At 50.1% G+C, this 21,313-nt stretch overlaps 2 protein-coding genes across 9 annotated transcripts; one reads left to right on the top strand and one right to left on the bottom strand.

The window, feature by feature from the left end:
• Positions 1-123: 123 nt before the first annotated feature.
• pex6 (peroxisomal biogenesis factor 6) lies at positions 124-21,228 on the bottom strand. 8 transcript variants are annotated; one of them, XM_058046100.1, is made up of 23 exons: positions 20,662-21,228; positions 19,243-20,380; positions 18,508-19,157; positions 17,240-18,437; positions 8,831-8,979; positions 4,535-5,295; positions 3,818-4,369; positions 3,481-3,641; positions 3,336-3,425; positions 3,132-3,240; positions 2,936-3,057; positions 2,757-2,862; positions 2,492-2,694; positions 2,230-2,416; positions 2,081-2,157; positions 1,890-2,007; positions 1,620-1,825; positions 1,462-1,523; positions 1,101-1,209; positions 918-1,034; positions 771-848; positions 557-696; positions 124-490 (listed from the first exon to the last, which is right to left on the bottom strand). In XM_058046100.1, the coding sequence occupies exons 6-23, from the start codon at positions 5,021-5,023 to the stop codon at positions 336-338; spliced, it is 3,081 nt and encodes a 1,026-aa protein (XP_057902083.1). In that variant the 5' UTR covers positions 5,024-5,295; positions 8,831-8,979; positions 17,240-18,437; positions 18,508-19,157; positions 19,243-20,380; positions 20,662-21,228; the 3' UTR covers positions 124-335. The 8 variants fall into 8 exon arrangements, with proteins under 8 accessions (XP_057902083.1, XP_057902086.1, XP_057902089.1 ...); XM_058046103.1 differs by having other exon boundaries at positions 17,240-19,157; positions 19,243-19,542; positions 19,662-20,380; XM_058046106.1 differs by having other exon boundaries at positions 17,240-19,157; positions 19,243-19,471; positions 19,662-20,380.
• Positions 5,356-21,124, top strand: ttbk1a (tau tubulin kinase 1a). Its single transcript, XM_058046099.1, has 17 exons — positions 5,356-6,286; positions 7,817-7,898; positions 7,993-8,151; positions 8,461-8,608; positions 8,685-8,758; positions 8,841-8,981; positions 9,059-9,163; positions 9,663-9,728; positions 9,813-9,905; positions 9,987-10,112; positions 10,180-10,334; positions 10,414-10,624; positions 10,694-10,866; positions 10,937-11,277; positions 11,352-11,503; positions 17,306-18,702; positions 18,774-21,124. The coding sequence occupies exons 2-17, from the start codon at positions 7,854-7,856 to the stop codon at positions 19,186-19,188; spliced, it is 3,801 nt and encodes a 1,266-aa protein (XP_057902082.1). The 5' UTR covers positions 5,356-6,286; positions 7,817-7,853; the 3' UTR covers positions 19,189-21,124.
• Positions 21,229-21,313: the final 85 nt, after the last annotated feature.

Raw genomic sequence — 21,313 nt, 5'->3', positions numbered from 1 at the left:
AGTGGAAAACTTTTATGTCAACAAAGTCTGCTTGTCTTCATTGGACGCTCGGAGGGGTCATCCAAGATGGCTGACATGGCCGTCAAATATCAAAGTAAACAATAAAAAGTAAACAAATAAAAGTAAACGGTAAAAGAAAATGTATTTTTAGATCTTTGTTGATTGACATTTGCCAGTTTTGTACATTTTTACAAAAGTTGACATCATGTTGGCGAGGTGGTAGAGTGGTCGTCTACCAACCTGAAGGTTTGTGGGTTCGAACTTCGATGTGTCCTTTTGCAAGATATTGAAAGACGAGCTGTTTACCATGGCGGCCATGTTGTCTCTGACGCTGGTTAGCGGCCATTCAGCGTGGAGGCTGCGGTCAGCGCGCGTTGAAGGTGTTTGTATCTCAGCAGTTCCTCTTGTGAAACCGATGCGTGGAAGCCGTCCAGCGCCACGGCGAAGTCGTCCACGGAGAGGCGGACCGGCGAGTCCTCCGAGTCAAGACCTGACGGACGCAGAGAGACAAAAATTATCTTTGAGAATCTGTGACGTTCGATGACGTTTGACGTACCCTGGTTGATGAGGGATATCTTTCTCTTGATGGCGGCCGTCATGGCGTCCGAACACAAAGCGTAGAGGTCGGCGCCGCTCATGTGGGCGGGGCAGCGCTCCACCACCTGAAGCAGGTTGACATCGGGGGCCAGGTGGAAGCTGAAGACGATCAACAAAACATGGTCAGCGTGTGAGTGCAGTAGCGCCCACCACCAGCAGGAGGAGCTGCTCACTTTCTGAGGACGGCCTGGAGAACTTGGAGCTGCGAGCTTCGGTCTTCGTTAATTCCGACGTAGACGAGCTTGTCAAACCTGAGACGACACACGCATTCGTGAATGACATACTTCGCCGCTTAGTGGCATGACAGCGTGACTGATGACCTTCCGGGCCGCAACAGCGATTGGTCCAGCAAGTCGGGACGGTTCGTGGCGCCGATCACAAAAACCCGGGCGGAAGCGGGCAGCGCGTCGAGCTCCGCGAGCAGCTGGGAGACCACCCTGATGGATTCAATGCTAACTTTATCGACCAATACGCGCAAGACGTTAGAATTAGCATTGGCTCACCTGTCCATCACACCGCCGGAGTCCCCACTGCGCCCCCTGCTGGGCGCCAGAGAGTCCAACTCATCGAAGAAGACCACACAGGGCGCTGCCGAGCGTGCTCTGTTGAACACTGAACACACGCACAAACGTGGTCAGTAATCTATTTATAGCGGTGGTGATTATTACCTAATTTGCATAACAAGCGTAAATGTGAGTGCAATTGAAATGGACGCTGGCGGGTGTCAAATCTAGGGCACCACACGTGAATTAATGTACGGGAAATGTTGGCGAGGGGCCACGTGGGGTTAAGGGCAGGTCTCACACGGAGACCGCCATAACCCCTACACCAGATCCTCACTTCATTGTTGGTGGTGGGGCTCACCTTCCCTGATGTTCTCTTCACTCTGACCCACGTACATGTTGAGGAGCTCTGGACCTTTCACACTGAGCGCAGAAGAAGAACACAAACGTCATTCGCCGTCAACAACACCTCATCGGTGTTAGCTGCTAGCTTACAAAAAGACTCCAAACATTCCCAACCTGAGGAAAGTCATGGAGCACTCTGTGGCCACAGCCTTAGCCAGTAGAGTTTTTCCAGTTCCCGGCGGTCCGTAGAGGAGAATTCCGGTTCGGTTCAGGTTGAGAGACAAAAGCTCGGGACGCTGCAGAGGAAGTTGGACTGTGTCCAGGATGTCCTTCTTTACCTGCTGGAGGCCGCCCACGTCTTCCCAGCGCACGTTAGGAATCTACTGGCACATACTTCCATGCTCAGCCACTGGAGGACAGCAGAGTTCATGTCGAGGGACCCACCTTCGGGGCGCCAACGGCCTCGGACTGGATGTCCTGAATGGTGTGCAGCGCCGAGAGGATGTCCTGGTTCTGGATGGTCACACCGCTGGAGCACAAATCCTCTTCCCGCCGACCTGGGCTTCACAAGACAAGCGAAGAGACGCCTTGAATGAACTGTTCGATTCCCAGGAGGAACGTTCAGGATGTCTCACCAGGCGAAGACAAGTCGCCTGCAGGCTGCTCTGCCCGCCTCCGCCAACATGGCGCTCAAGTCGCCCAACACAAAGCCCTGAGGACATGTCGAACCTTAAAAGGGACTCTATTGGACACTTTGACGGGCGTGGTCATCACGGCGACGTACGGCAGTGACTTTGGCGAGTCTCTCCAGGCTGACGTCCCTCGCCAGGTGAAGGTCTCGAGTCAGAGAGCCCAGCATGGCGTCACGCTGCTCCTCGGTGGGGCTCTCTATTGCCACCTGGTGGACAAATGCCGCCATAACGCCAGCGGACAGCTCCTGGGGTTTGCAGACCGTTGCCACCAATGCGACTCTGAACACACACACACACACACACATTACAAAGATGTGTTAAACTGTGATGCAAGGCAACAAGCTAGACCATCACCTGCCAGGGGCGCTCTTCAGCATCTGGACCAATGCTGCCTGGACCCGGCTGACCTCATCAGTGCCCCCTCGAGGCCGTAGAAGAAGCTGCAGGTTCCTGAGCAGAAGAACGCAGGGCTGCACAGCGTTGGCTCGCTGGAAGAGTGACATCAGTTTGACCTCAGTGGCGGCAGGCGTGTCGCCGCACACGGTCACACAGTCGACCTGCACGGGCAAAAAAACACAGCGTCATCTTGGGCGGCCATCTTGGGGTTCAGACGTCATGCCTTGAGCAGGTGGAGGTGGAGCCTGCAGCTTGCCGCGCTGACCGCCGTCGCTTTACCGCATCCTGCCGGGCCGTGGAGAAGGAGCGTGCACGCCGGCAGAGTGCGACTGCAGCACACATCACATGACGTGACCACACCTCCTGCGAGCGCACTAAACAGCGATAGGACACGTGCGGTACCTGTGGCGGTGGGGGAGGAGGATGCGGGCGATGGTGTCCACGGTCTGGTCCAGGCCCGCAGGACGTGGACCGCTCCATAGTCCCACAGCGCCACACGGCACCATGCTGTTCACAGGTGAGCCCTGAAGCCATTTCAGAGGTTAAAGGTCAAAGTTAGAAGTATTTTAGTTCTTTGACTTGAAGGGTGAAAGTTCACCATGAAGAGGGATGTGTGCAGTCTATTGGCCAGGAAAGCTCCTCCCACTTCTTCATCTGTCTCAGTAGAAGGACACACCTTCTGCACTTTGAAGAACAGCACCGGGCTGCTGAGCCAGGTCAAAGGTCATCATGGCTAATTAGCATGGAGGTTACCAACAGGAAAAGTCAAAGCACTTCCTGTTTAACAAAGGGGTTTTCTGACCTGAACAGGTATGAATCTGAGTTCTGGTTCTCCAGCAGGTCTGGATGGTTTCGGGTTGGAACCACAAGGATGTCTCCCGGCGACACCAGTCTGAAATTGATGACATCAGCACTTTGCAATGCAGTCAAACTTCCTGTCCTCTGACCTGCTGCTGCTGCTGAAGTGTGCAGACAGCACGTCGTCGTAGCAATATGGCTGCCTGGAGAACGGCGACGCCACCGGCTGGACGTGAAGCTCGCTGGCGAATGGCGGCCTGGCCGAGCGGGTGTCAGAACGACCGACGCCATCTTGTGGTCGCCGCCACCTCTGAGACAGAAGGGAGTGACTGACATTATACATATATTTTTCACACTTCTATGTTTAAGTCCCATTTTGAACAAACGCCATCTAATTAAGGTTTTAAAATGCATATTAAAAAGCTGGTTTCAACCAAATTAATGCGATAGTTAATTTTTTGTGCATGTAAACCTAGTGAATAGTACCTTCAATTTCAGGCTGCAGCAGCTCACATTCGTCTCGTCTCCTGCGGTCAGGTTGAACCAAAATGTTTCTGATATGACAGCACCTCCATGATGGATTGGCGTGCCTCCTGCGGCTGCGTCCAGTGACGTCACCACAGCCGCTCGCCATCTGTCGGGTCGGCCCGCTAACCACAGCTTGACCCACTCTCCATCAAACAGTCCCAACTTGATAAGCAGATATCTGTTCACAAACAGGCATCCGTCCACGTCACCGTGGAAACCGTCCTCCAAACATCTCTGTGTGTCCATCACGGTCACGTCCAGCCGCCATTCCTGCTCCGGCCAGACTCCACGGGATCCTGAGCTCAGATGCTTCTCCAGGAGAGACCACCTGCTTCCCAGGCTGGCGGCAACGTGGGCAAAGTCTGAGGCGCACAGCTGGAGCGTCTTGGGAGGCGGGGCCAAGTGTGGCACATCCGACCAGTCGTTGCAGTCCGCCAGAACCACCGTGGTATCAGCGGTGATGCGACCCTGCTTGACCGGACTGCAGGACAACACCACCAAGTCTGACATCTGCAAAAGATCACGTAGACTTGCTGTTTATTCCATTTTTACTTTTAAAAGGGAAAACCTTTTAATAAACAACACTATTAATACTAACCATTAAGCCCCAGGACTTCATTGCAGTTTTAATTTCGTCTAAATTCAATTTCAATTCAATATTTTGGGGGAACACACCTGTCCTGGCTCCTCTCCGACCAGCGGTTCTCCTTGCCGGGCCAGAAGACAGCGTCCTGGCCGACACAGTTCCAGCAGGTCAGCGTTGAGCCTGGAGGCGTTGTCCCGGTCCAGAGAGTGACCGCTACGGGTTCCCAGTACCACACTGTCCAGACTCACAGGCAACACATGCCGAACCGTGCCGCGGGTCCCCGACGCCTGGAGACCGTGGAGCCGCAGAAATAAGCCGCTGGCGAAGAGCCTCACTCGGCCTCGTGGGACTCCGGAGCCCCCGAAGCTCACCGCTTCCTTCTCGCTGAGAGACTGAACGCGCAGTAAAATGGCGGAGTTGCGGGCACCGAAAGGCCGACGCGGGGTGAAGACGACGGTCGAGGGGTTGTTGTCATTGTGGAAAAGTAAACCCAGTTGAGACTTTGACACTAGAAGATCAAGTGGACTGAAGCGAGACGGGAAACTCTCCAGGCAAAACAACTCTACCTGCGCCGCCATCTTTAAACTTCTTCCGGTACTTCCGTTAAAGTGATCGCTGCCTCGAGAGGCCAGCTAGCACGTGTCTTTTTATTACTGTTTGACTTTAGCTAGCTAGCTAGCTAGCTAGTTAGAGAGGGAGAGAATCTATGACGTCAGGCAGTCTCCACATCGACAGGGGGCGCTGTGGCTCCGTAATGAAGGCGCGGCCGAGTCAGGGTGGTGCTGATGCTGCTGTAAGGATGAAGATGGAGCACAGGACGCGACGACGACAATGACGATGATGACGATAGCTGGTTCGGAGCAGTCCGGACGGGAAACAAGAAGCAGGTAAGAAAGCAAACAAAACACAAAACAACAACTGCTGATTGACGTGCAACGTGTGTGTGCGTGTCCGTGTGCGCGTGTGTTGAGGCCTTGGACCGGATGTGGGATCGATATTTAAACAGTATTTCGTGTCATGCACACTAAAAGCTTTTCTCATAAATGCAATGCGGACGTTGATGACCAGTTATCAACATTATATAATTAGTGGACGGTACGAGGCGTTCAGGTGCTGCTTGTTGGGTGGGACAGAATAACACTGACTCACTCAAATACTGAAGGAAACACTCATGCACGCACGCACATATTAGACAAGTATTTTTTTTCCATTTACAAAATAAATGCAAGAAGTATTTCGTTCAAGTCACCTTGACCTTTCTCTGCCTCACAAACAAAGCGTGTTTCGTCCCGGAAACATTTTGACGTCATGGTTTACAGCGTGTGCACTGTTCACGCAATAAAAGGCAGCCATTATGTGTACAAATAGAATGGTTGGTATTGCAGTTTTCTTACGCAAAGTAGTTTTCATGTAAACATTCTCTTCAAATTAGCATTAAGCGTGTAAGAGTAAGCAAATGTGCTTTTATTTAGAAAGGTTGTACCGGATGTGGTCAGAGGTAGTGACGTAAATTGACGTTGGTGCTTGTGGAGCTGCAGTGCGGACAAACGGGCTGGTGCAGCAGAACCTGCGCCTCCGAGTTGACCCGGCTCAGACTGAGCCTTATGGATCCAGTAGCGGTATTTGAGTCCCAGTTACGGTCCAGCTGCGGGTGAATCAGACCGCCAGCACACCCAGACCCGGACCGTGCAGGCTTTTAATGAAGAAGGCCGTTGCAGTTGGGAAACCAGAACGGAACCGAATGGGGGCTCGTTTCTGAGACGCGGCTTTAAGCGGACGTTTCGTGTGTGAACCACGTTCCAGATGAAGATTCCCAAAAGGCGGAAAAGGAGGTGCGCCAGGTAGGCCGTGCACGGTGCGCGTGCATGTTGCTCCCCAATTCAGTGTCAGTCGGGTCCGTCCGTGTCGCTGCTGTAGAACCGGACCGGACCGGGCGGTGTCAGTGGAGCGATGTTTCGGTAATGACCCGGGTTGGTCCGGGCCAGATTTATTGAGGGGCAGGATGTGAAGCTGCGCGTGCGCACTGCGGCCGCATGAGTGTGCAGCGCAGATGTTTTCACGTTAAATATTAATTTGAAAATATTCCCACTAGTCAGCAGCGAAACACATTGTCGGTGTTCTTTTGGATCTAATGTTATTCAGAAGTCAGCGCCAATGTGAATTTGAGGTTTTTGTCTCAAACGTTAACAACATTCAGCTAAATTAACATAACTTGACCTGGCTAATAGAGCTCGCAAACAGAGCTAACAAGGCTATCGGACATTACACAGTTAGTAGCATTATAACGTCAGTTTATAAAGAAAGTAAATACAGAAAGTGAAGCTTATTTAGTGGAACATGCCGACTTTTATGTATTGAGACTTGGTGGAGGTGACATGATTACAAACAAAGCTAGTTGATAACTGCATGGCTAATGAAACCGCAAATGATGTGTCCCATGTGGGTCAAACAAGCAAAGATGGCGGATGTTTGTGTGCAACTGCTATGATGTCATGACGGAGACATTGTAGCGATGCTCTCGGCTGACCTTTTCCCTTGTGATGTCACCGTGTGGGCGGACCTCTGGTTCTGTGCAGTCCTGTTAACTTTGCCGTCTGTTTTGGATCATAGGCTGTCTTGAGGATTTGTTGTAAGCTGTCAGGTTTTCCGGGAGCTCAGAACTATGGTGAGCTGGGAATGATGTCAGCAGGACTCACCAGGAATGATGCTAACTGGCTTCTGGCAGAGCACGCCCTTTCCTCTCCCTCCCCCCCTTCCTCTGCCCCTTATAGGTTAAAGTGTCAAGTGTCACGACCACAGAGTTCCTCAATGTGCATCATTTGACGTCGCCATGCTGAGACAAGCTAAACGTTGATGCTAAAGCTAAACTAGGCTATGGTCTTATTCTTCTGTATTTTCTGTCGTATATGTTACGTATATGTATGGGCCTGTTACTATGTAAACAAAATGATCCCACATCATCATTTTTTAAGAGGGAAACTCTGTGGTCCCACTACTTTGCGATGATTGGTCGATGGGTCTCGCCGCTGCTGATTCAGAGAAGCCCCACCCCTCTCCATCAGAGTTGCTCTGATTGGACGCTGTGCATGCACGTGACACTGCATGCACATCAGCATGCTTAAAAAGTGACGGCCACTTTCCTCCTGTGGGGGGCGCTAAAGTGTTTAGAGAAACTGTTTAGCGCCCCCATCAGGAGCATGAAGAAGATGCGTCCGGTGCAACATTCCACAATATTCCTTGATGGAATTATGGAATCAAGGTCTTTGGCCCAAGTCAGCTGATATAGCCCCCCCGCCCCTCTTCACATGTGATGGATATTTGCTGCCAATACCATCGCACGTCATCCCCCCCCCCCCCCTTCTCCCCACCAGCCACGCCTCCCAGCCCGTAGCCTGATGCTGCTGACGAATGACTTGTAATGGCGGCGTTCTGTTACAACGTCTCAGAGCTCAGGTTGGACCGAGACCCGTGTCCCCCACCCCGTCTCCCCACCTTGCTAAGACCGCTGTGTTACTCACCCACCCACTACCCACCCCCCCTCCCACAGATAAATGGCTCGTTCAAGCTGGGAGCTGCTCGTGTTCTGTCTGGCTGGCAGATGCAGTGCCTAGGCCCCGCCCACCAGGACAACGCCAACATGAACGGGACGTCTGAGCAGGCCGACATCCTGCCGCCAAACTGCATGGTCAAGGACCGTTGGAAAGTGGTGAGTCTCGAACACAAACGCACGCACTTCACAACTCTTACATCGCGTCTTTGCATCCTGAAATAAAGACTTATGTAATGCACTAGCTGTCTGAGCCAATCAGAACACTGCATGCGCCCTACGGCGTGTTTGCACTTCACTGATCAATTTCCTGTCGCCACTCAGCTGCGGAACCACAGCATAGACACACATACATACACGTTTAGATGATCGTTCAAGTTTAAGCGCGTCACCTCGTCGTCATGGTGACGGATATCATTATCGTCAACACGGGACGCAAACTGTGCAACTCCGCCCCCTGTGTCTCAGCTGAAAAAGATTGGCGGCGGCGGCTTCGGCGAGATCTACGAGGCTTTGGACCTGCTGACGCGAGAGAACGTGGCACTGAAGGTGGAGTCGGCCCAGCAGCCCAAACAGGTTCTAAAGATGGAGGTGGCCGTGCTGAAGAAGCTGCAGGGTGAGTCGTTGGCGTCCTGAAGGGTGCGCCATGACGCATGACGCCATTTTGCTCTACACGCTTTGTTGTGGTGCAGGTAAAAACCACGTGTGTAAATTCATCGGCTGTGGCAGAAACGACAAATTCAACTACGTGGTCATGCAGCTTCAGGTGAGAGGCGTCGGATTTTTTTTTTCGACCGTGTGACCCGTCATGTGGTCTTGACTTCAAGCGGTGGCTTACCCGGTTTCAGGGACGTAACCTGGCCGACCTTCGGCGGAGTCAGCCTCGAGGGACCTTCACGATGAGTACTACGCTAAGACTGGGCAAGCAGATCCTGGAGTCTATTGAGGCCATCCACTCAGTGGGCTTCCTGCACCGTGACATCAAACCTGTAAGAACAGCAAGAGCGAGCCGTCATGTGTCATGCTGAAGCAACGTTCAAGGAGAAATATTCTCTCGTTCCTGTAGTCGAACTTTGCAATGGGCCGACTCCCTTCCACGTACAGGAAGTGCTACATGCTAGACTTTGGTCTGGCCAGACAGTACACCAACACCACAGGAGAGGTCCGACCGGTGAGAACTTTCATTGACCTGACATGGTGTTCAATAGCATGTTGTGTCATAGTATTGGTATGTTAGCATTGTAGCTAACATACTGTATGTGTGCTAGCATGGTGAATATTAGCATGTTTACTTATTGTGTTATTGTTGTTTTCATTATTTTATACATTTCCATTCCGTGACTTTTACTTGTAAATCATTATTATGATTTGTTTCATTTTTTTGTCTCTTGCGTCTTCTTTTTGTTTTTCTTCCAGTTCTTACCTTTGGACTTATGATTTTGACGTGCATGCCTTCATCATCACCATGGTTACCCAGGGATGTGAGTGGTTTCCATAGCCACCGATGGGCTGCATCAACAGTGAACGAACACGTCACATGTCACGTTTACGATGTTCTTTTTCTAGATAATATCATCCACCGTGAAACCCCCGCTGCTCTTTTCTTTTCGTTCAATTTTGCTTGAATCTTGAATAATTGTAAGGCTGATGATGTCACTTCCTGTCTTCAGCCGAGGACGGTGGCGGGCTTCAGAGGGACAGTGCGCTATGCTTCTGTCAATGCTCATAAAAACAAGGTGAGGGTTTTGTTTTTTCTTTTAGCATCGATGCCGGCCACGTTTGTAGTTTTACAGATCTTAATTCACTGAATGTTCTTGCAGGAGATGGGTCGCCATGACGACTTGTGGTCGCTCTTCTACATGCTAGTGGAGTTTGCTGTTGGACAGTTGCCATGGCGAAAGATCAAAGACAAGGTCCGAAACAGTCTGCTAGTCCACTTTGTCCAGTTTGAGTCCAGTTGTCATGCTAGTCCGCTGTGTTGTTGCCGTGTGCAGGAACAAGTGGGTCAAATCAAAGAGCGTTACGACCATCGCATGCTGCTCAAACACATGCCGTCCGAGTTCAACGTGTTCCTGGACCACGTCCTGGCGCTGGACTATTACACCAAACCGGACTACCAGGTAGGCCGCCGGAAGCACGATGCAGATGTCCGCCGTACAGTCTGACTTGTTGGTGGTGCGGTTGCAGCTGCTGATGTCGGTGTTTGAGAACAGCATGAAGGAGCGAATCATCACAGAGAATGAGCCTTTCGATTGGGAGAAGGCAGGAAGTGATGTCACCGTGTCCACCAGCGCCTCCACTCAACCGCAGCACAACACACGGCCCACTGCCGCCATGGTCGGGTGAGAAGGCATCTTCACATCCTACATGGCTGATGATGTGTTATACGCGCGTGTTTTCACCAACGCGTCGTGTGCGCAGCGCCATCGTGACACCGGTCCCTGGAGACCCCCAGCGTGAGAACACGGACGACGTCTTGCAGGACGAGCACCTCAGCGACCAGGAGAACGCCCCGCCGGTGCCGTCCGGCCGCACCCCTGGGGAGTCTGGAGTCCCACCTGGCGGCGAACCCGGTGAGGCCTGGGAGGACACCGACTTCAACCGCAACAGACTCAGGATCAGCCTGAACAAGGTTGGACCAATCAGACAGCGGCACTCAGGGATGCTCAGACGTTCTGACTCATTAGTATCGTGTACGTAGGGGGCTCAGGAGGAGGAGGCGGGCCGCGCCGCCTGTCCCGTGTCACCGCTTCGTAGTGGCGCTCCTGACTCGCCCACAGGTCAGGGGCGGTCCTTACGGTACCGCCGAGTCAACAGTCCCGAGTCTGACCGCTTGTCTGCTGCTGAAGGCCGTGCCGACGCCTACGGACAGAGGTGGTGTTGATCATTTAGCCACATGCTAAAGCTAACGTTCTGAGCCCGCTAATGTCGATATGTCTTCCAGGTCCAGGATGGATATGCTGGGTTCGCCGTCCCGTCACGTGTATTCCTCTCAACCGGCGCAGATGCTGTCGGTGGACCCCGGTTGCCGTGGCGATCGCCAGGCGAGTGGCAGGCAGGAAGTGTCGGCGGCATCGGCGGACCAGGAGGCGCACAGTAACGCCTTCATCCGTTCCGTGCCACTGGCCGAAGAGGAGGACTTTGACAGCAAAGAGTGGGTGATCATTGACAAGGAGACGGAGCTACGTGATTTCCAGCCAACCACCTCTGGAACTACGGATGAGGAGCCAGAGGAGCTTCGCCCCCTGGAGGAGCAGGAGGAGCGCAGGAAGCTCCGGGCTGCAGGTAGGCGAATCTGATGTCATCACGGCGACAGACGGCATCATGTGACCTCATTTAAAAGTGCGGTGTCCCTCCAGGCGGTGAACTGGTGGTCCGCCCCAAAACGCATGCCAGAGACGAGGAGGCGTCGCGGCGGAGTGCAGGAAGCCCCGCCCACTCCCCGTGTCACTCGCTGCCCTCAGGACGCCCCCGTCGCAGAGAGTCCGAGCCCCTTGGACCTCAGAGAATGGTAAGAGACTCTGCCAGCCAATCACATGAGAGCTTTGATGACGTGCACACCATGTCGTCGCCGCCATCAAAGATCTCCTCTGAGTGAGATGCTCCGCACTGCTTGTTGACTTGCTGATTCATGTGCCGCCATCTTTGTTTTCATGGGTGGTCTTTTCACTGAATTTTGACCCACCAGCAGGTGGCGCACCATGATACACACTGTGCACATCTCTCACACACGTACACACGTACACACACACACACACACACACACACACACCTTGCTTGTATGCTGTTGAAGACATGTGTGTGCTTTTGTGTGAGGACACGATCGGGACATAATAGCAATGACATCATCATCTCACTGTTCTGACTTTAACCTTCACACAAGGTCATCGTCTTGAACTTTAGGACTTCCTGCTATGAAATCTTGTACTAGTATGTAATTGCTGTGCTAGCGGTTAGCCACATTAGCACATTTACTAGTATGTAATTGCTGTGCTAGCGGTTATCCACCTTAGCACATTTACTAGTATGTACTTGCTGTGCTAGCGGTTATCCACCTTAGCACATTTACTAGTATGTACTTGCTGTGCTAGCGGTTAGCCACATTAGCACATTTACTAGTATGTAATTGCTGTGCTAGCGGTTATCCACCTTAGCACATTTACTAGTATGTACTTGCTGTGCTAGCGGTTAGCCACATTAGCACATTTACTAGTATGTAATTGCTGTGCTAACGGTTAGCTACATGAGCACATTTACCAGTATGTACTTGCTGTGCTAGCGGTTAGCCACATTAGCACATTTACTAGTATGTAATTTCTGTGCTAGCGGTTAGCCACATTAGCACATTTACTAGTATGTACTTGCTGTGCTAGCGGTTAGCCACATTAGCACATTTACTAGTATGCAATTGCTGTGCTAAGGGGTAGCTACATTAGCACGTTCACTAGTATGTACTTGCTGTGCTAGCGGTTAGCCACATTAGCACATTTACTAGTATGTACTTGCTGTGCTCGCGGTTAGCCACATTAGCACATTTAACAGTGTTGTGGTGGTATATAATTGTCGTGTGAGGTCATCAAAACATTGTTAGTCTTGAACTTTAGGACTTTCCGCTATGAAATCTTGTGCTAGCATTAGCACATTTACTAGTATGTAATTGCTGTGCTAGCGGTTAGCCACATTAGCACGTTTACTAGTATGTACTTGCTGTGCTAGCGGTTAGCCACATTAGCACATTTACTAGTATGCAATTGCTGTGCTAGCGGTTAGCCACATTAGCACATTTACTAGTATGCAATTGCTGTGCTAGCGGTTATCCACCTTAGCACATTTACTAGTATGTACTTGCTGTGCTAGCGGTTAGCCACATTAGCACATTTACTAGTATGTAATTGCTGTGCTAACGGTTAGCTACATGAGCACATTTACTAGTATGTACTTGCTGTGCTAGCGGTTAGCCACATTAGCACATTTACTAGTATGTAATTTCTGTGCTAGCGGTTAGCCACATTAACACATTTACTAGTATGTACTTGCTGTGCTAGCGGTTAGCCACATTAGCACATTTACTAGTATGTAATTGCTGTGCTAAGGGTTAGCTACATTAGCACGATCACTAGTACGTACTTGCTGTGCTCGCGGTTAGCCACATTAGCACATTTAACAGTGTTGTGGTGGTATATAATTGTCGTGTGAGGTCATCAAAACATTGTTAGTCTTGAACTTTAGGACTTTCCGCTATGAAATCTTGTGCTTGCATTAGCACATTTACTAGTATATAATTGCTGTGCTAGCGGTTAGCCACATTAGCACGTTTACTAGTATGTACTTGCTGTGCTAGCGGTTAGCCACATTAGCACATTTACTAGTATGCAATTGCTGTGCTAGCGGTTAGCCACATTAGCATGTTTACTAGTATGTACTTGCTGTGCTAGCGGTTAGCCACATTAGCATGTTTACTAGTATGTACTTGCTGTGCTCGTGGTTAGCCACATTAGCACGTTTACTAGTATGTACTTGCTGTGCTAGCGGTTAGCCACATGAGCACGTTTACTAGTATGTATGTAATTGCTGTGCTAGCGGTTAGCCACATTAGCACATTTACAAGTATGTACGTACTTGCCGTGCAAGCAGTTAGTCACATTAGCACATTTAACAGTGTTGTGGTGGTATAGAATTGTCTTGTGAGGTTGGTAGGCTATTATTTTGTGGTGTGTGACGCTGTGTTGTTGTTAGCATTCTGCTAAAATCCTGCTAGAGATGTGTTACTTGAGGGTTGTGTGCAAATATGACTTTTTTTGTGTTGTGTGACTTTTGTTCCTTGATGCTTGAGGTCTGGTGGCTCGTATATGACGTATGATTGTTCACATTAAATCTCTTACACACACACACACGCACGCACACGTCAGAACTGTTTGAGTCACTTTTTCTTTGGATTGATTTCGGCACCGGCCGTGACCTCCGAGCTGGCTCGCCGCCCCCGGAGGAGCGCCGTTGTGTGTGTTGCTCCTTTAAAAAGTATGAGGAGGTTGAGTCGCCTGAGGAGAAAAGAGCGAGGGAGCCAGAGGGACGAGACGTGAAGGAAAAAAGTGATGTTTGAGGGTAAGCACAGTTTAGGAACTAGTCCTTTACTTGTCCTCCTCTTCCTCATCTTGCCCTCTGTCTCTGTCCGTCTTCGTCTGTCTCGTCCTCTCTCTCTCTCTCTCTTGTCTTTTTCTTCTTCTTTGGTTTTTTGCACCTTTACTCGTGCAGCTAGAGGGCGCTAGTTGCTAACGTCAAGCTAATAGTACACGCTCCCTCTCTCGCTCTCCCCAGGCTCCTCCCCCTTGTTAGCTTGTCCCGTCTGATTGGCTCAGGGAAGGGAGGGGGAGGAGACGAGGACAGGAAGCCACGTCACAGTGTTGGCGCTTAGTTGTCATGTTTAAAAAAAAAAAGAAGCAAATATTACAATTAAGAAGTGGGCTTCCTGTCGTTAACCTCCCCTCGCCCCTCTTTCTGATTGGTCTGTTTGCAGCTGGACGAGGACCGCCCCCAGCCGCGGCCCAATCAGCTGAGGAGGCTGGCCTCCTACGTCTTCTCCTCCTCCACCCTGGAGACGGAGCAGTACCCCCACGGGGGCGGGACCTTCATCCACAGGAGCCGCTCGGCTGAGAGCAGCCCCGCCCACGTGGCCGCCGCCTCCGTCCGGCGACGACACGCCGGCACGCTGCCCGCTCGCAGCAGACACTCGGTCCTCAACGTGTCACGGACGCAACTTCAGCACATGTTAGCTAAACTCATGAACAAGAACAACAGCTGAGAGCGCCCCCTCCCGAAGGGACGTCAGTGTAAATATTATCAGTTAAAGACACGCTAACAACCCGATCATTTCCACTTAGCCATCCCGGCCCCCTGGTGGTGTACACACACACACACACACAAACACACACACACGATGGTGCTGACGACGCAATAAAGTCTAAAAGCAAGCATGTTGTTGCACAAGGTCAGAGGCGAGGCAGGAAGCATTAGTACTTTTGTGATGAAGGATGTCGGGTCATCATGGCGTCCTGTCCTCCGATCTTCCTGTAAGCGGCGTACATGACAGAAGATTTGTCTTTCCACTGCTTTACGACTTTACCAAGCGCTTTGTTTTGTTTTTTTCGTCTTTGCTGGTTGTCGCTTGTAGCGTTCATCACACTGAATGTTTGATAGCATCTTAGCGTGTGGCTGCTAGCATTGCTAATGCTAATCTCAGTTTTTGGTGGCTGAGGTTGAGTGTGCGCGTGTGTGTGCGTTTACTACTTTTTACAGCAGTCACATGTTGAACTGCGAACCTTGGCCACGCCCATGCGTTGTTTTTTTTTGGGTTTTTTTTCTCGTCGTGTTTGCTGTCGCCACTGTTGCACTTTATCAGTGTCATTGACATTAACGCAATAATGCTACACTGTTAGCTTAGCATGCCACACGCTTAGAGTCTAGTGATTGGTTGCCGAGAATGGGGAGGAGCTTGCTAGTTGTATCTCCCCCCCCCCCCAAAAAAAAAGAGTGGACTGTTTTGGGGCTTCCGACATGAGAAGTGAGCAAATGTTTATTTCACAGAGTTTAAGGGCTAAATTTACAGAATATGCACCACTTCCTGTTTGCATTCATGCTGCTTCAGGGCGTATCCACTTTTTTTATTGTAGAATGTATAAGCTAGGCTAGCTGCTAACTTTATGTTGCACATGCAAACACTCAACATGGCGGCAAGAGACCGAGTCGAAACCGCCAAGTTCTGTCATATGACAAAAACATTGTATTCAGTCCACACGTTGGCGTGTTTTAAGCACGAGACATTTTTGACACGTGAAAAGAAAAAAGGTAGCGTGTAGTGACTCAAAGCTGCTATAGCAGCTAGCTTGGCGCTGCTCACTGCTGCTATTTGTGTTGTCATTTATTTGTTTTCAAAGAGCTTCCATGAGACCGAGAAAATGTGATGTGGTTAGTTTGATGCCGAGTTTGGGGTTGACTTTTAGCATTATGAAGGTTTTTGTTTTTATAGGAAAAGTGTTGTTTAAGTAAATCTGGCAGACTGAAACTTACCTCGAAATCGAGCAATTAGCTGGCATTTTTACCTCATAAATCAGACGGTAGAAGGAATATATGATATGCATCTGTAAAGTATTTTGGGATAACAGGGTGACAACGTACAAGTAACGCTCTTGCTGACTTTGCGCTACGTCACGAGCGGTGCATTGAGAGTGAAAACTAAAGAAATAATAATAACACCCACTCGACAGGACGTCCTGTTTAGCACAGCTAGCTTACACGATCCGTAATTAATACTTGATGTGTTAGCGCTTGATGTGTAGCTAATGGATGCTAAAGAAGCATCCATTAGCTACGCTGAGAATTTTGTCCGGGGTAGTAGCAGTTGTCCGACAGCCCACTAGTCGGACAACTCGCTAGTCCAACAAATTTCTGACGGCCCGCTAGGCGACAACCTAGCTTCTTTATTAGCCTTTAGGGCTCAATAATGCCAGTTACATTCTTCTATAGAATGTCGTCTTCTACGAATATTTGCAAGATCGTAGAATGACATAAAATCAAAGCTAACATTCATTAGCTGAGCTAAAGGGGAGCTAAAGAGATCCGTTAACAAGCTAGCCCCCTAACCCTGATCACCTTTGCTTAAATTGTTGTCGATTAAGTTCATGATGTAATTCATAATGGTGGCTTGTCGGACTAGTGAGTTGTAGAACTAGTGGTCTGTCGGACCAGTGGACCGTAGGACTAGTGGTTGTTATACTATGGGATTGTCGGACTAGTGGGTGGTCATGTTAGGTCACGGGAATGATTTACAGCATCTCTAAAAAAAAAAGTGATTTTGTACTCCACTTAGCTTTCTCTTGTTTTTGAAGCTACGCTAGGCTGAAATAGCGGAATGTTCTTTTGCAATAAAAATCAAAGACGGTGTGGACGACGGAGTCACATTTTCTTACGACAAAAGCATGAAGGTTTTTATACGTGTACATATATACACTATTGTAGAAATAGTTTGCATGCTAAGCAGTACACGTATGTACATAAGATCTATGTACATAGGAAATGTGTTTAATCTTTACCAAACACTTGAAAACGGACTGCAATGCATTTTTGTGCCTTTTCTATTCTTGTGTGTAATCTCGACAATCTTGATAAGCTTGTGTGAAACCAAAACCACATTAAAAAGGATTTTGGGGGCAAAAGTGTGAGTGTTTTTTTTTTATCTGACCAAAAGACTCACCGAAGCAGCTGTCCACGCCGATGTGTCCCTCGTGTCCAACTCTGTGCTTCTTGTGTGGCATTGCAGGTGTCGTCACCCCCGGACCGGAGCGCCCCATCACCGCCATCGCCGGACTACCGCACCAAGGCCGAGAGCGACGAGCGGGAGCACGTGCACATCCTCCCGAAGCTGCAGGCCAAGCGGGCTGACTTCCTGACCGTCATGCTGACAGGGACGTTGCCTCAGCGCCGCAGCTTCACCGCTTGCGAGGACGAGGACGCAGTCCCGGCAACCCCAGGACCGAAAGACGACGATGTGACCAAGAGCGAGTCCGACAGTGAGGCTAGTCCAAAGAGTTCTGAGCGGAGCCAGGATGCCGCTCCCTCGACGCTCATGGCCGAGGACCAGAGGGGGTCCAGGGGACACGTCTCGGCAGCTGACGCGGACCAGGACCTGGAGGACGCGTCCAAAACCCTGGTCCTCTTTTCACCCGGAGACACTCGAAAGTCCCCGTCTGGTGGAGACCAGGTTCTGGAAGGCGAGTTGGCTACGCCTTCTGGTCCGACCCCCCGCCAAGACCGCCTCCTTTGTGGAGATGGCATCAATGTGGAAACCTCAGAGACGGGCCGGTTATCTCCGGCCTTCAGAGCGGATATGAGGTCCTCTCCACCCATCGCCCCTGCATCCCCCCCATTTACCAAAGTAGAGCGCACTTTTATCCACATCGCAGAGACTTCCCATCTGAATGTCATGTCTTCCAACGGTCACACCATCCGGGAGACGGAGCGGGACGTCCCTGAGGGAGACACCCACGAATCAAGAGGAGCACCAGAGATACACCAGCCTTCGCTGGAGTCCACTTTGGATAAAACCCTCCAAACTGAGAACAGTCCTGCTGTCGTAGCTCAGTCTTTGGAGACAGTCCCAGAAGCCATTTCACCGGAGCCTCCTGAACAGAAACCAGCATGGTCCAATGAGGAGACACCAAAGGTCCAGGAATCTGGCTCCGAACCTCCTGCAGCAATCAAGCCCAGGATCAAGAGCAGAATTCCCGTGCTCATCTCAGAAGAAGACACGGAGCAGTCGTCCTCGGTTTCTGCAAGGGCTCGTCTTCAGCGACAAGCCAGACAGCAGGACTTGGCCCGTGTCCTGGTCCAGAGGCAGCAGGGTCGCTGGATGAGGAGGAAAATCTTGTCCGGGACCTCGTCTTCATTGTCCTCTGGAGATGACGAACGTCGCAGGGCTTCAGAAACTCTGTCCACCGCTGGCTCAGAGGAGGACACTCATACCTCGGACGAGTTCAGGAGGAGCTTCAGTCTCAAACCGGCAGAGGAGCAGGACTCCACCGTGTCCAGAAGCCGGATCCCCAGGCCCGTCACGCCTGTCAAAAGACCTCCAGGGAAGCTTGTCGCCGTTCCCTCTCCTCTCGCCTCGTCTGAGACATCTGAAACCAAAGGAGGAACATCAGCGTCGTCACATTCCAGGTTTTTGGTTTTTCTGTAGTTTCGTCCTTGTCTACAATAACCAAACTTCATTGTCCTCTTCTTGTCTTCAGGAACCACAAGACCGGACCCAGCTTTGTCAGCACTCAACGCAAGTCCACACCCGTCACATCCAGATCTTCATCCTCATGTCCTCGTCCGGCCGGTGTCCCAGTCCACACCGGCAGCCCTCGGATGCCCCTCAGAGTCCTCTTTGGAACCCGTCGCAGCCTTAGCTCCACCCACTGCAGGACTGACAGCCCGTCTCCCCAGAGAGCAGGTCCGTCCAGACCGCTGCTCTCCGTCCGAGCCCCGACGGCCCCCGTTCTGCCGCCCAGGAACACCACGGCCATGCGGCGCAGTGCCTCGCAGGAAGCGGCCGCCCAGTCGCAATCAGGCCCTGCCCCCAACACCAGGTCCCGGTCCAAAGCAGCCGGTGTGGCCAAAGGGACACCAATCTGCAGGGACAAGGTGGCGCCCGCTAGATAATACAAAGACACTCTGCGACAAGTTCGGCTTCAGTTCTTTAATGACTTCCTGTACCTTCTTCACGGGCTTCCAGTGTGGAGGTCCGAGACTTTGTCCCCTGCTTGGATCACGCTGCATGGAACACCACCAAGATAGACTGTGTTCTTGCTGAGCATGCTTCAATCATCAGCAGCGTCTTTTCTTACGCATGACACAAACAGGGTCCGCCGTATCAGTAAAGTCTCGATCATGTGACACCGCCTCCTGTCTTTCTTTTCTGCTTTTCTCACCGTGGTCACATGACCTGGCAGTGGAGGCAACGTTTAATCGTTGCTGTCCAAAGAAGGCTGAGGTGAGTATAGTGATTCTTATTTTCTGGCGATAAAATTGTGTGAGAAAGTGAGAAGAAAAGACCACAATCGGTGGGTCCACTCAAGTCTTTTTGAACATGGGTAGTCCCGCAGAAAATGTCTAAATCACCACATTTCCATTACCGGTGTTGTGCCAAGATTGTCTGCACTTCGTAAACGTGGCGCCATCATGTTCTGGTTCTCCTGAGCTCCATGGCACTAGCGGTGTACCTCCTTGGGCAGGCAAGGTCGAGGCAGAGCCCTCATGTCCGGCTTCTTTATTTTGGAAATACAGCTGGAATAGGTTCAGATTCTGGAAGATGAAGAAAGCTTTCTGTGTGAGTTATTGTGTGTAGCTGCTCTATAAGAGTCCACTTCTCAATACAAATACAAAGTGCCCAAAACGAGCATAAAAGGTCCCCCTTAAGGCTTGTCTCAATTTTGCCAGAAAATATCTTGAAAATCGCCAAGACCTTTCATCAAAAGAACATAGCGACAGTAAAATATAGTGGTGGCAGTGTGATGGTCTGGGGCTGTTTTGCTGCTTCAGGACTTGGGAGGAGGAGCAACAGCAAATCATTATGGGACTTGGATGTTGGCTAATGTCATGTGACGTTTGTGCTAGGTAGATAAATAGAGCAGAACGGTCGAATATTAAAAAGTTACGACACCATAATAAGTGTGAGGTCTTATTCAGTTACAGTCTTTGTAGCGTTTGTCCCCTTTCACCATTAGCATGTTACGCGTTTTGCTTTTCCTTTGAAATTTTTTCATGTTTTCCAGTGGTTAACTTCTTGATGTTTGTGTTACAGGCCTCGCAGAGTAATCTGGTCCCAGTGTTCGTCTTTATGGTGGGCGTCTGTCTGATGTAACAGAAGGAAGACATGTTGTGGTCGGTAGGGTTCTCACGGCAGTCTGTAGCCAGTGTTTAACAATAATTCTCACTGTTCTTTAACCTGCATTTAATAGTATCACACAGTAACAATTTCTAAAACAAAGTTTTTAAAAGGTTGTTCTATTTGGTTATTTTTTTGACTAGCTTACACCAGATCTAATTAGGCAGTTGTGTGTTTTACAGTGGTTAACTTGTGATACAGTTTTTAAAGTGTGCTTTGTTTTTTTACACAGTAAAAAGACCACCTACCTTAAGAATGAAGAAAAGGCATCCATCTTTGCGCTTCTTTAAAAAGGTACCTGGTCTTACAAAATGAAAACAGTTCAGATTTTAAAATTCATATATTTGCAATTTAGCAGACATCTGTAGAAGCAGGAATTAGCACATTATGTCAGTAACATTAGCTAGCATGTTTTAGGACATCTACCAACATTAGTTAGCAGTTCAAACTTCACATAAATAGCACATATTTTGCTGGGTGTTAGCTTGAGGATTTTCTTCTTTAGCTTTTGTCATTGAGAATTAGCAATTTAGCAGACATTTGTTGATGCAGGAGTTAGCAAAGTGTATCGACGACGGTCGCTAGCATGTTAGCTGGGTGCATCTCAAACTCCGGGCTAGCGGTTAGCAACAGCTAGCCAGCGTTATTATGATTAGCATAGCCGGGCATGTATTTGTGTTTTACGTGTATCGAACTGGTTAGCTAACCAGAGCTACACAGCTAACAGATAACTTATCTTTACAGCGAAGGTTGGTAATTTCCAAAGGCTTCATAGAAGTCCAAAATAGGTAACGCATGGCGCAGATTAAATGGCATCATAGGTGAACCATTTAGGTGACGTCATTAGCGCTGCTAACATGCTAGGATAATAGTGTATACCTACGAAAATGGCCAAAAAAA

The sequence above is a fragment of the Doryrhamphus excisus genome, chromosome 1 (genome assembly GCF_030265055.1).
Source record: "Doryrhamphus excisus isolate RoL2022-K1 chromosome 1, RoL_Dexc_1.0, whole genome shotgun sequence".
NCBI lineage: Eukaryota > Metazoa > Chordata > Actinopteri > Syngnathiformes > Syngnathidae > Doryrhamphus > Doryrhamphus excisus.
The sequence above is the reverse complement of the archived record's forward strand: the minus strand, read 5'-3'. Positions and strand labels throughout refer to the sequence as shown.

Bases quoted from the DNA above. Each gene is read 5' to 3' on its own strand.
- pex6 (XM_058046100.1), bottom strand. From the start codon at position 5,023: ATGGCGGCGCAGGTAGAGTTGTTTTGCCTGGAGAGTTTCCCGTCTCGC. The intron at 3,426-3,480 runs GTCAGAGGACAG...CATCAATTTCAG, and splicing joins CACTTCAGCAGCAGCAGCAG to ACTGGTGTCGCCGGGAGACA. The intron at 1,826-1,889 runs GTGGGTCCCTCG...ATGTGCCAGTAG, and splicing joins AGGCCGTTGGCGCCCCGAAG to ATTCCTAACGTGCGCTGGGA.
- ttbk1a (XM_058046099.1), top strand. From the start codon at position 7,854: ATGACTTGTAATGGCGGCGTTCTGTTACAACGTCTCAGAGCTCAG. The intron at 8,609-8,684 runs GTGAGTCGTTGG...GTTGTGGTGCAG, and splicing joins CGTGCTGAAGAAGCTGCAGG to GTAAAAACCACGTGTGTAAA. The intron at 11,278-11,351 runs GTAGGCGAATCT...GTGTCCCTCCAG, and splicing joins CAGGAAGCTCCGGGCTGCAG to GCGGTGAACTGGTGGTCCGC.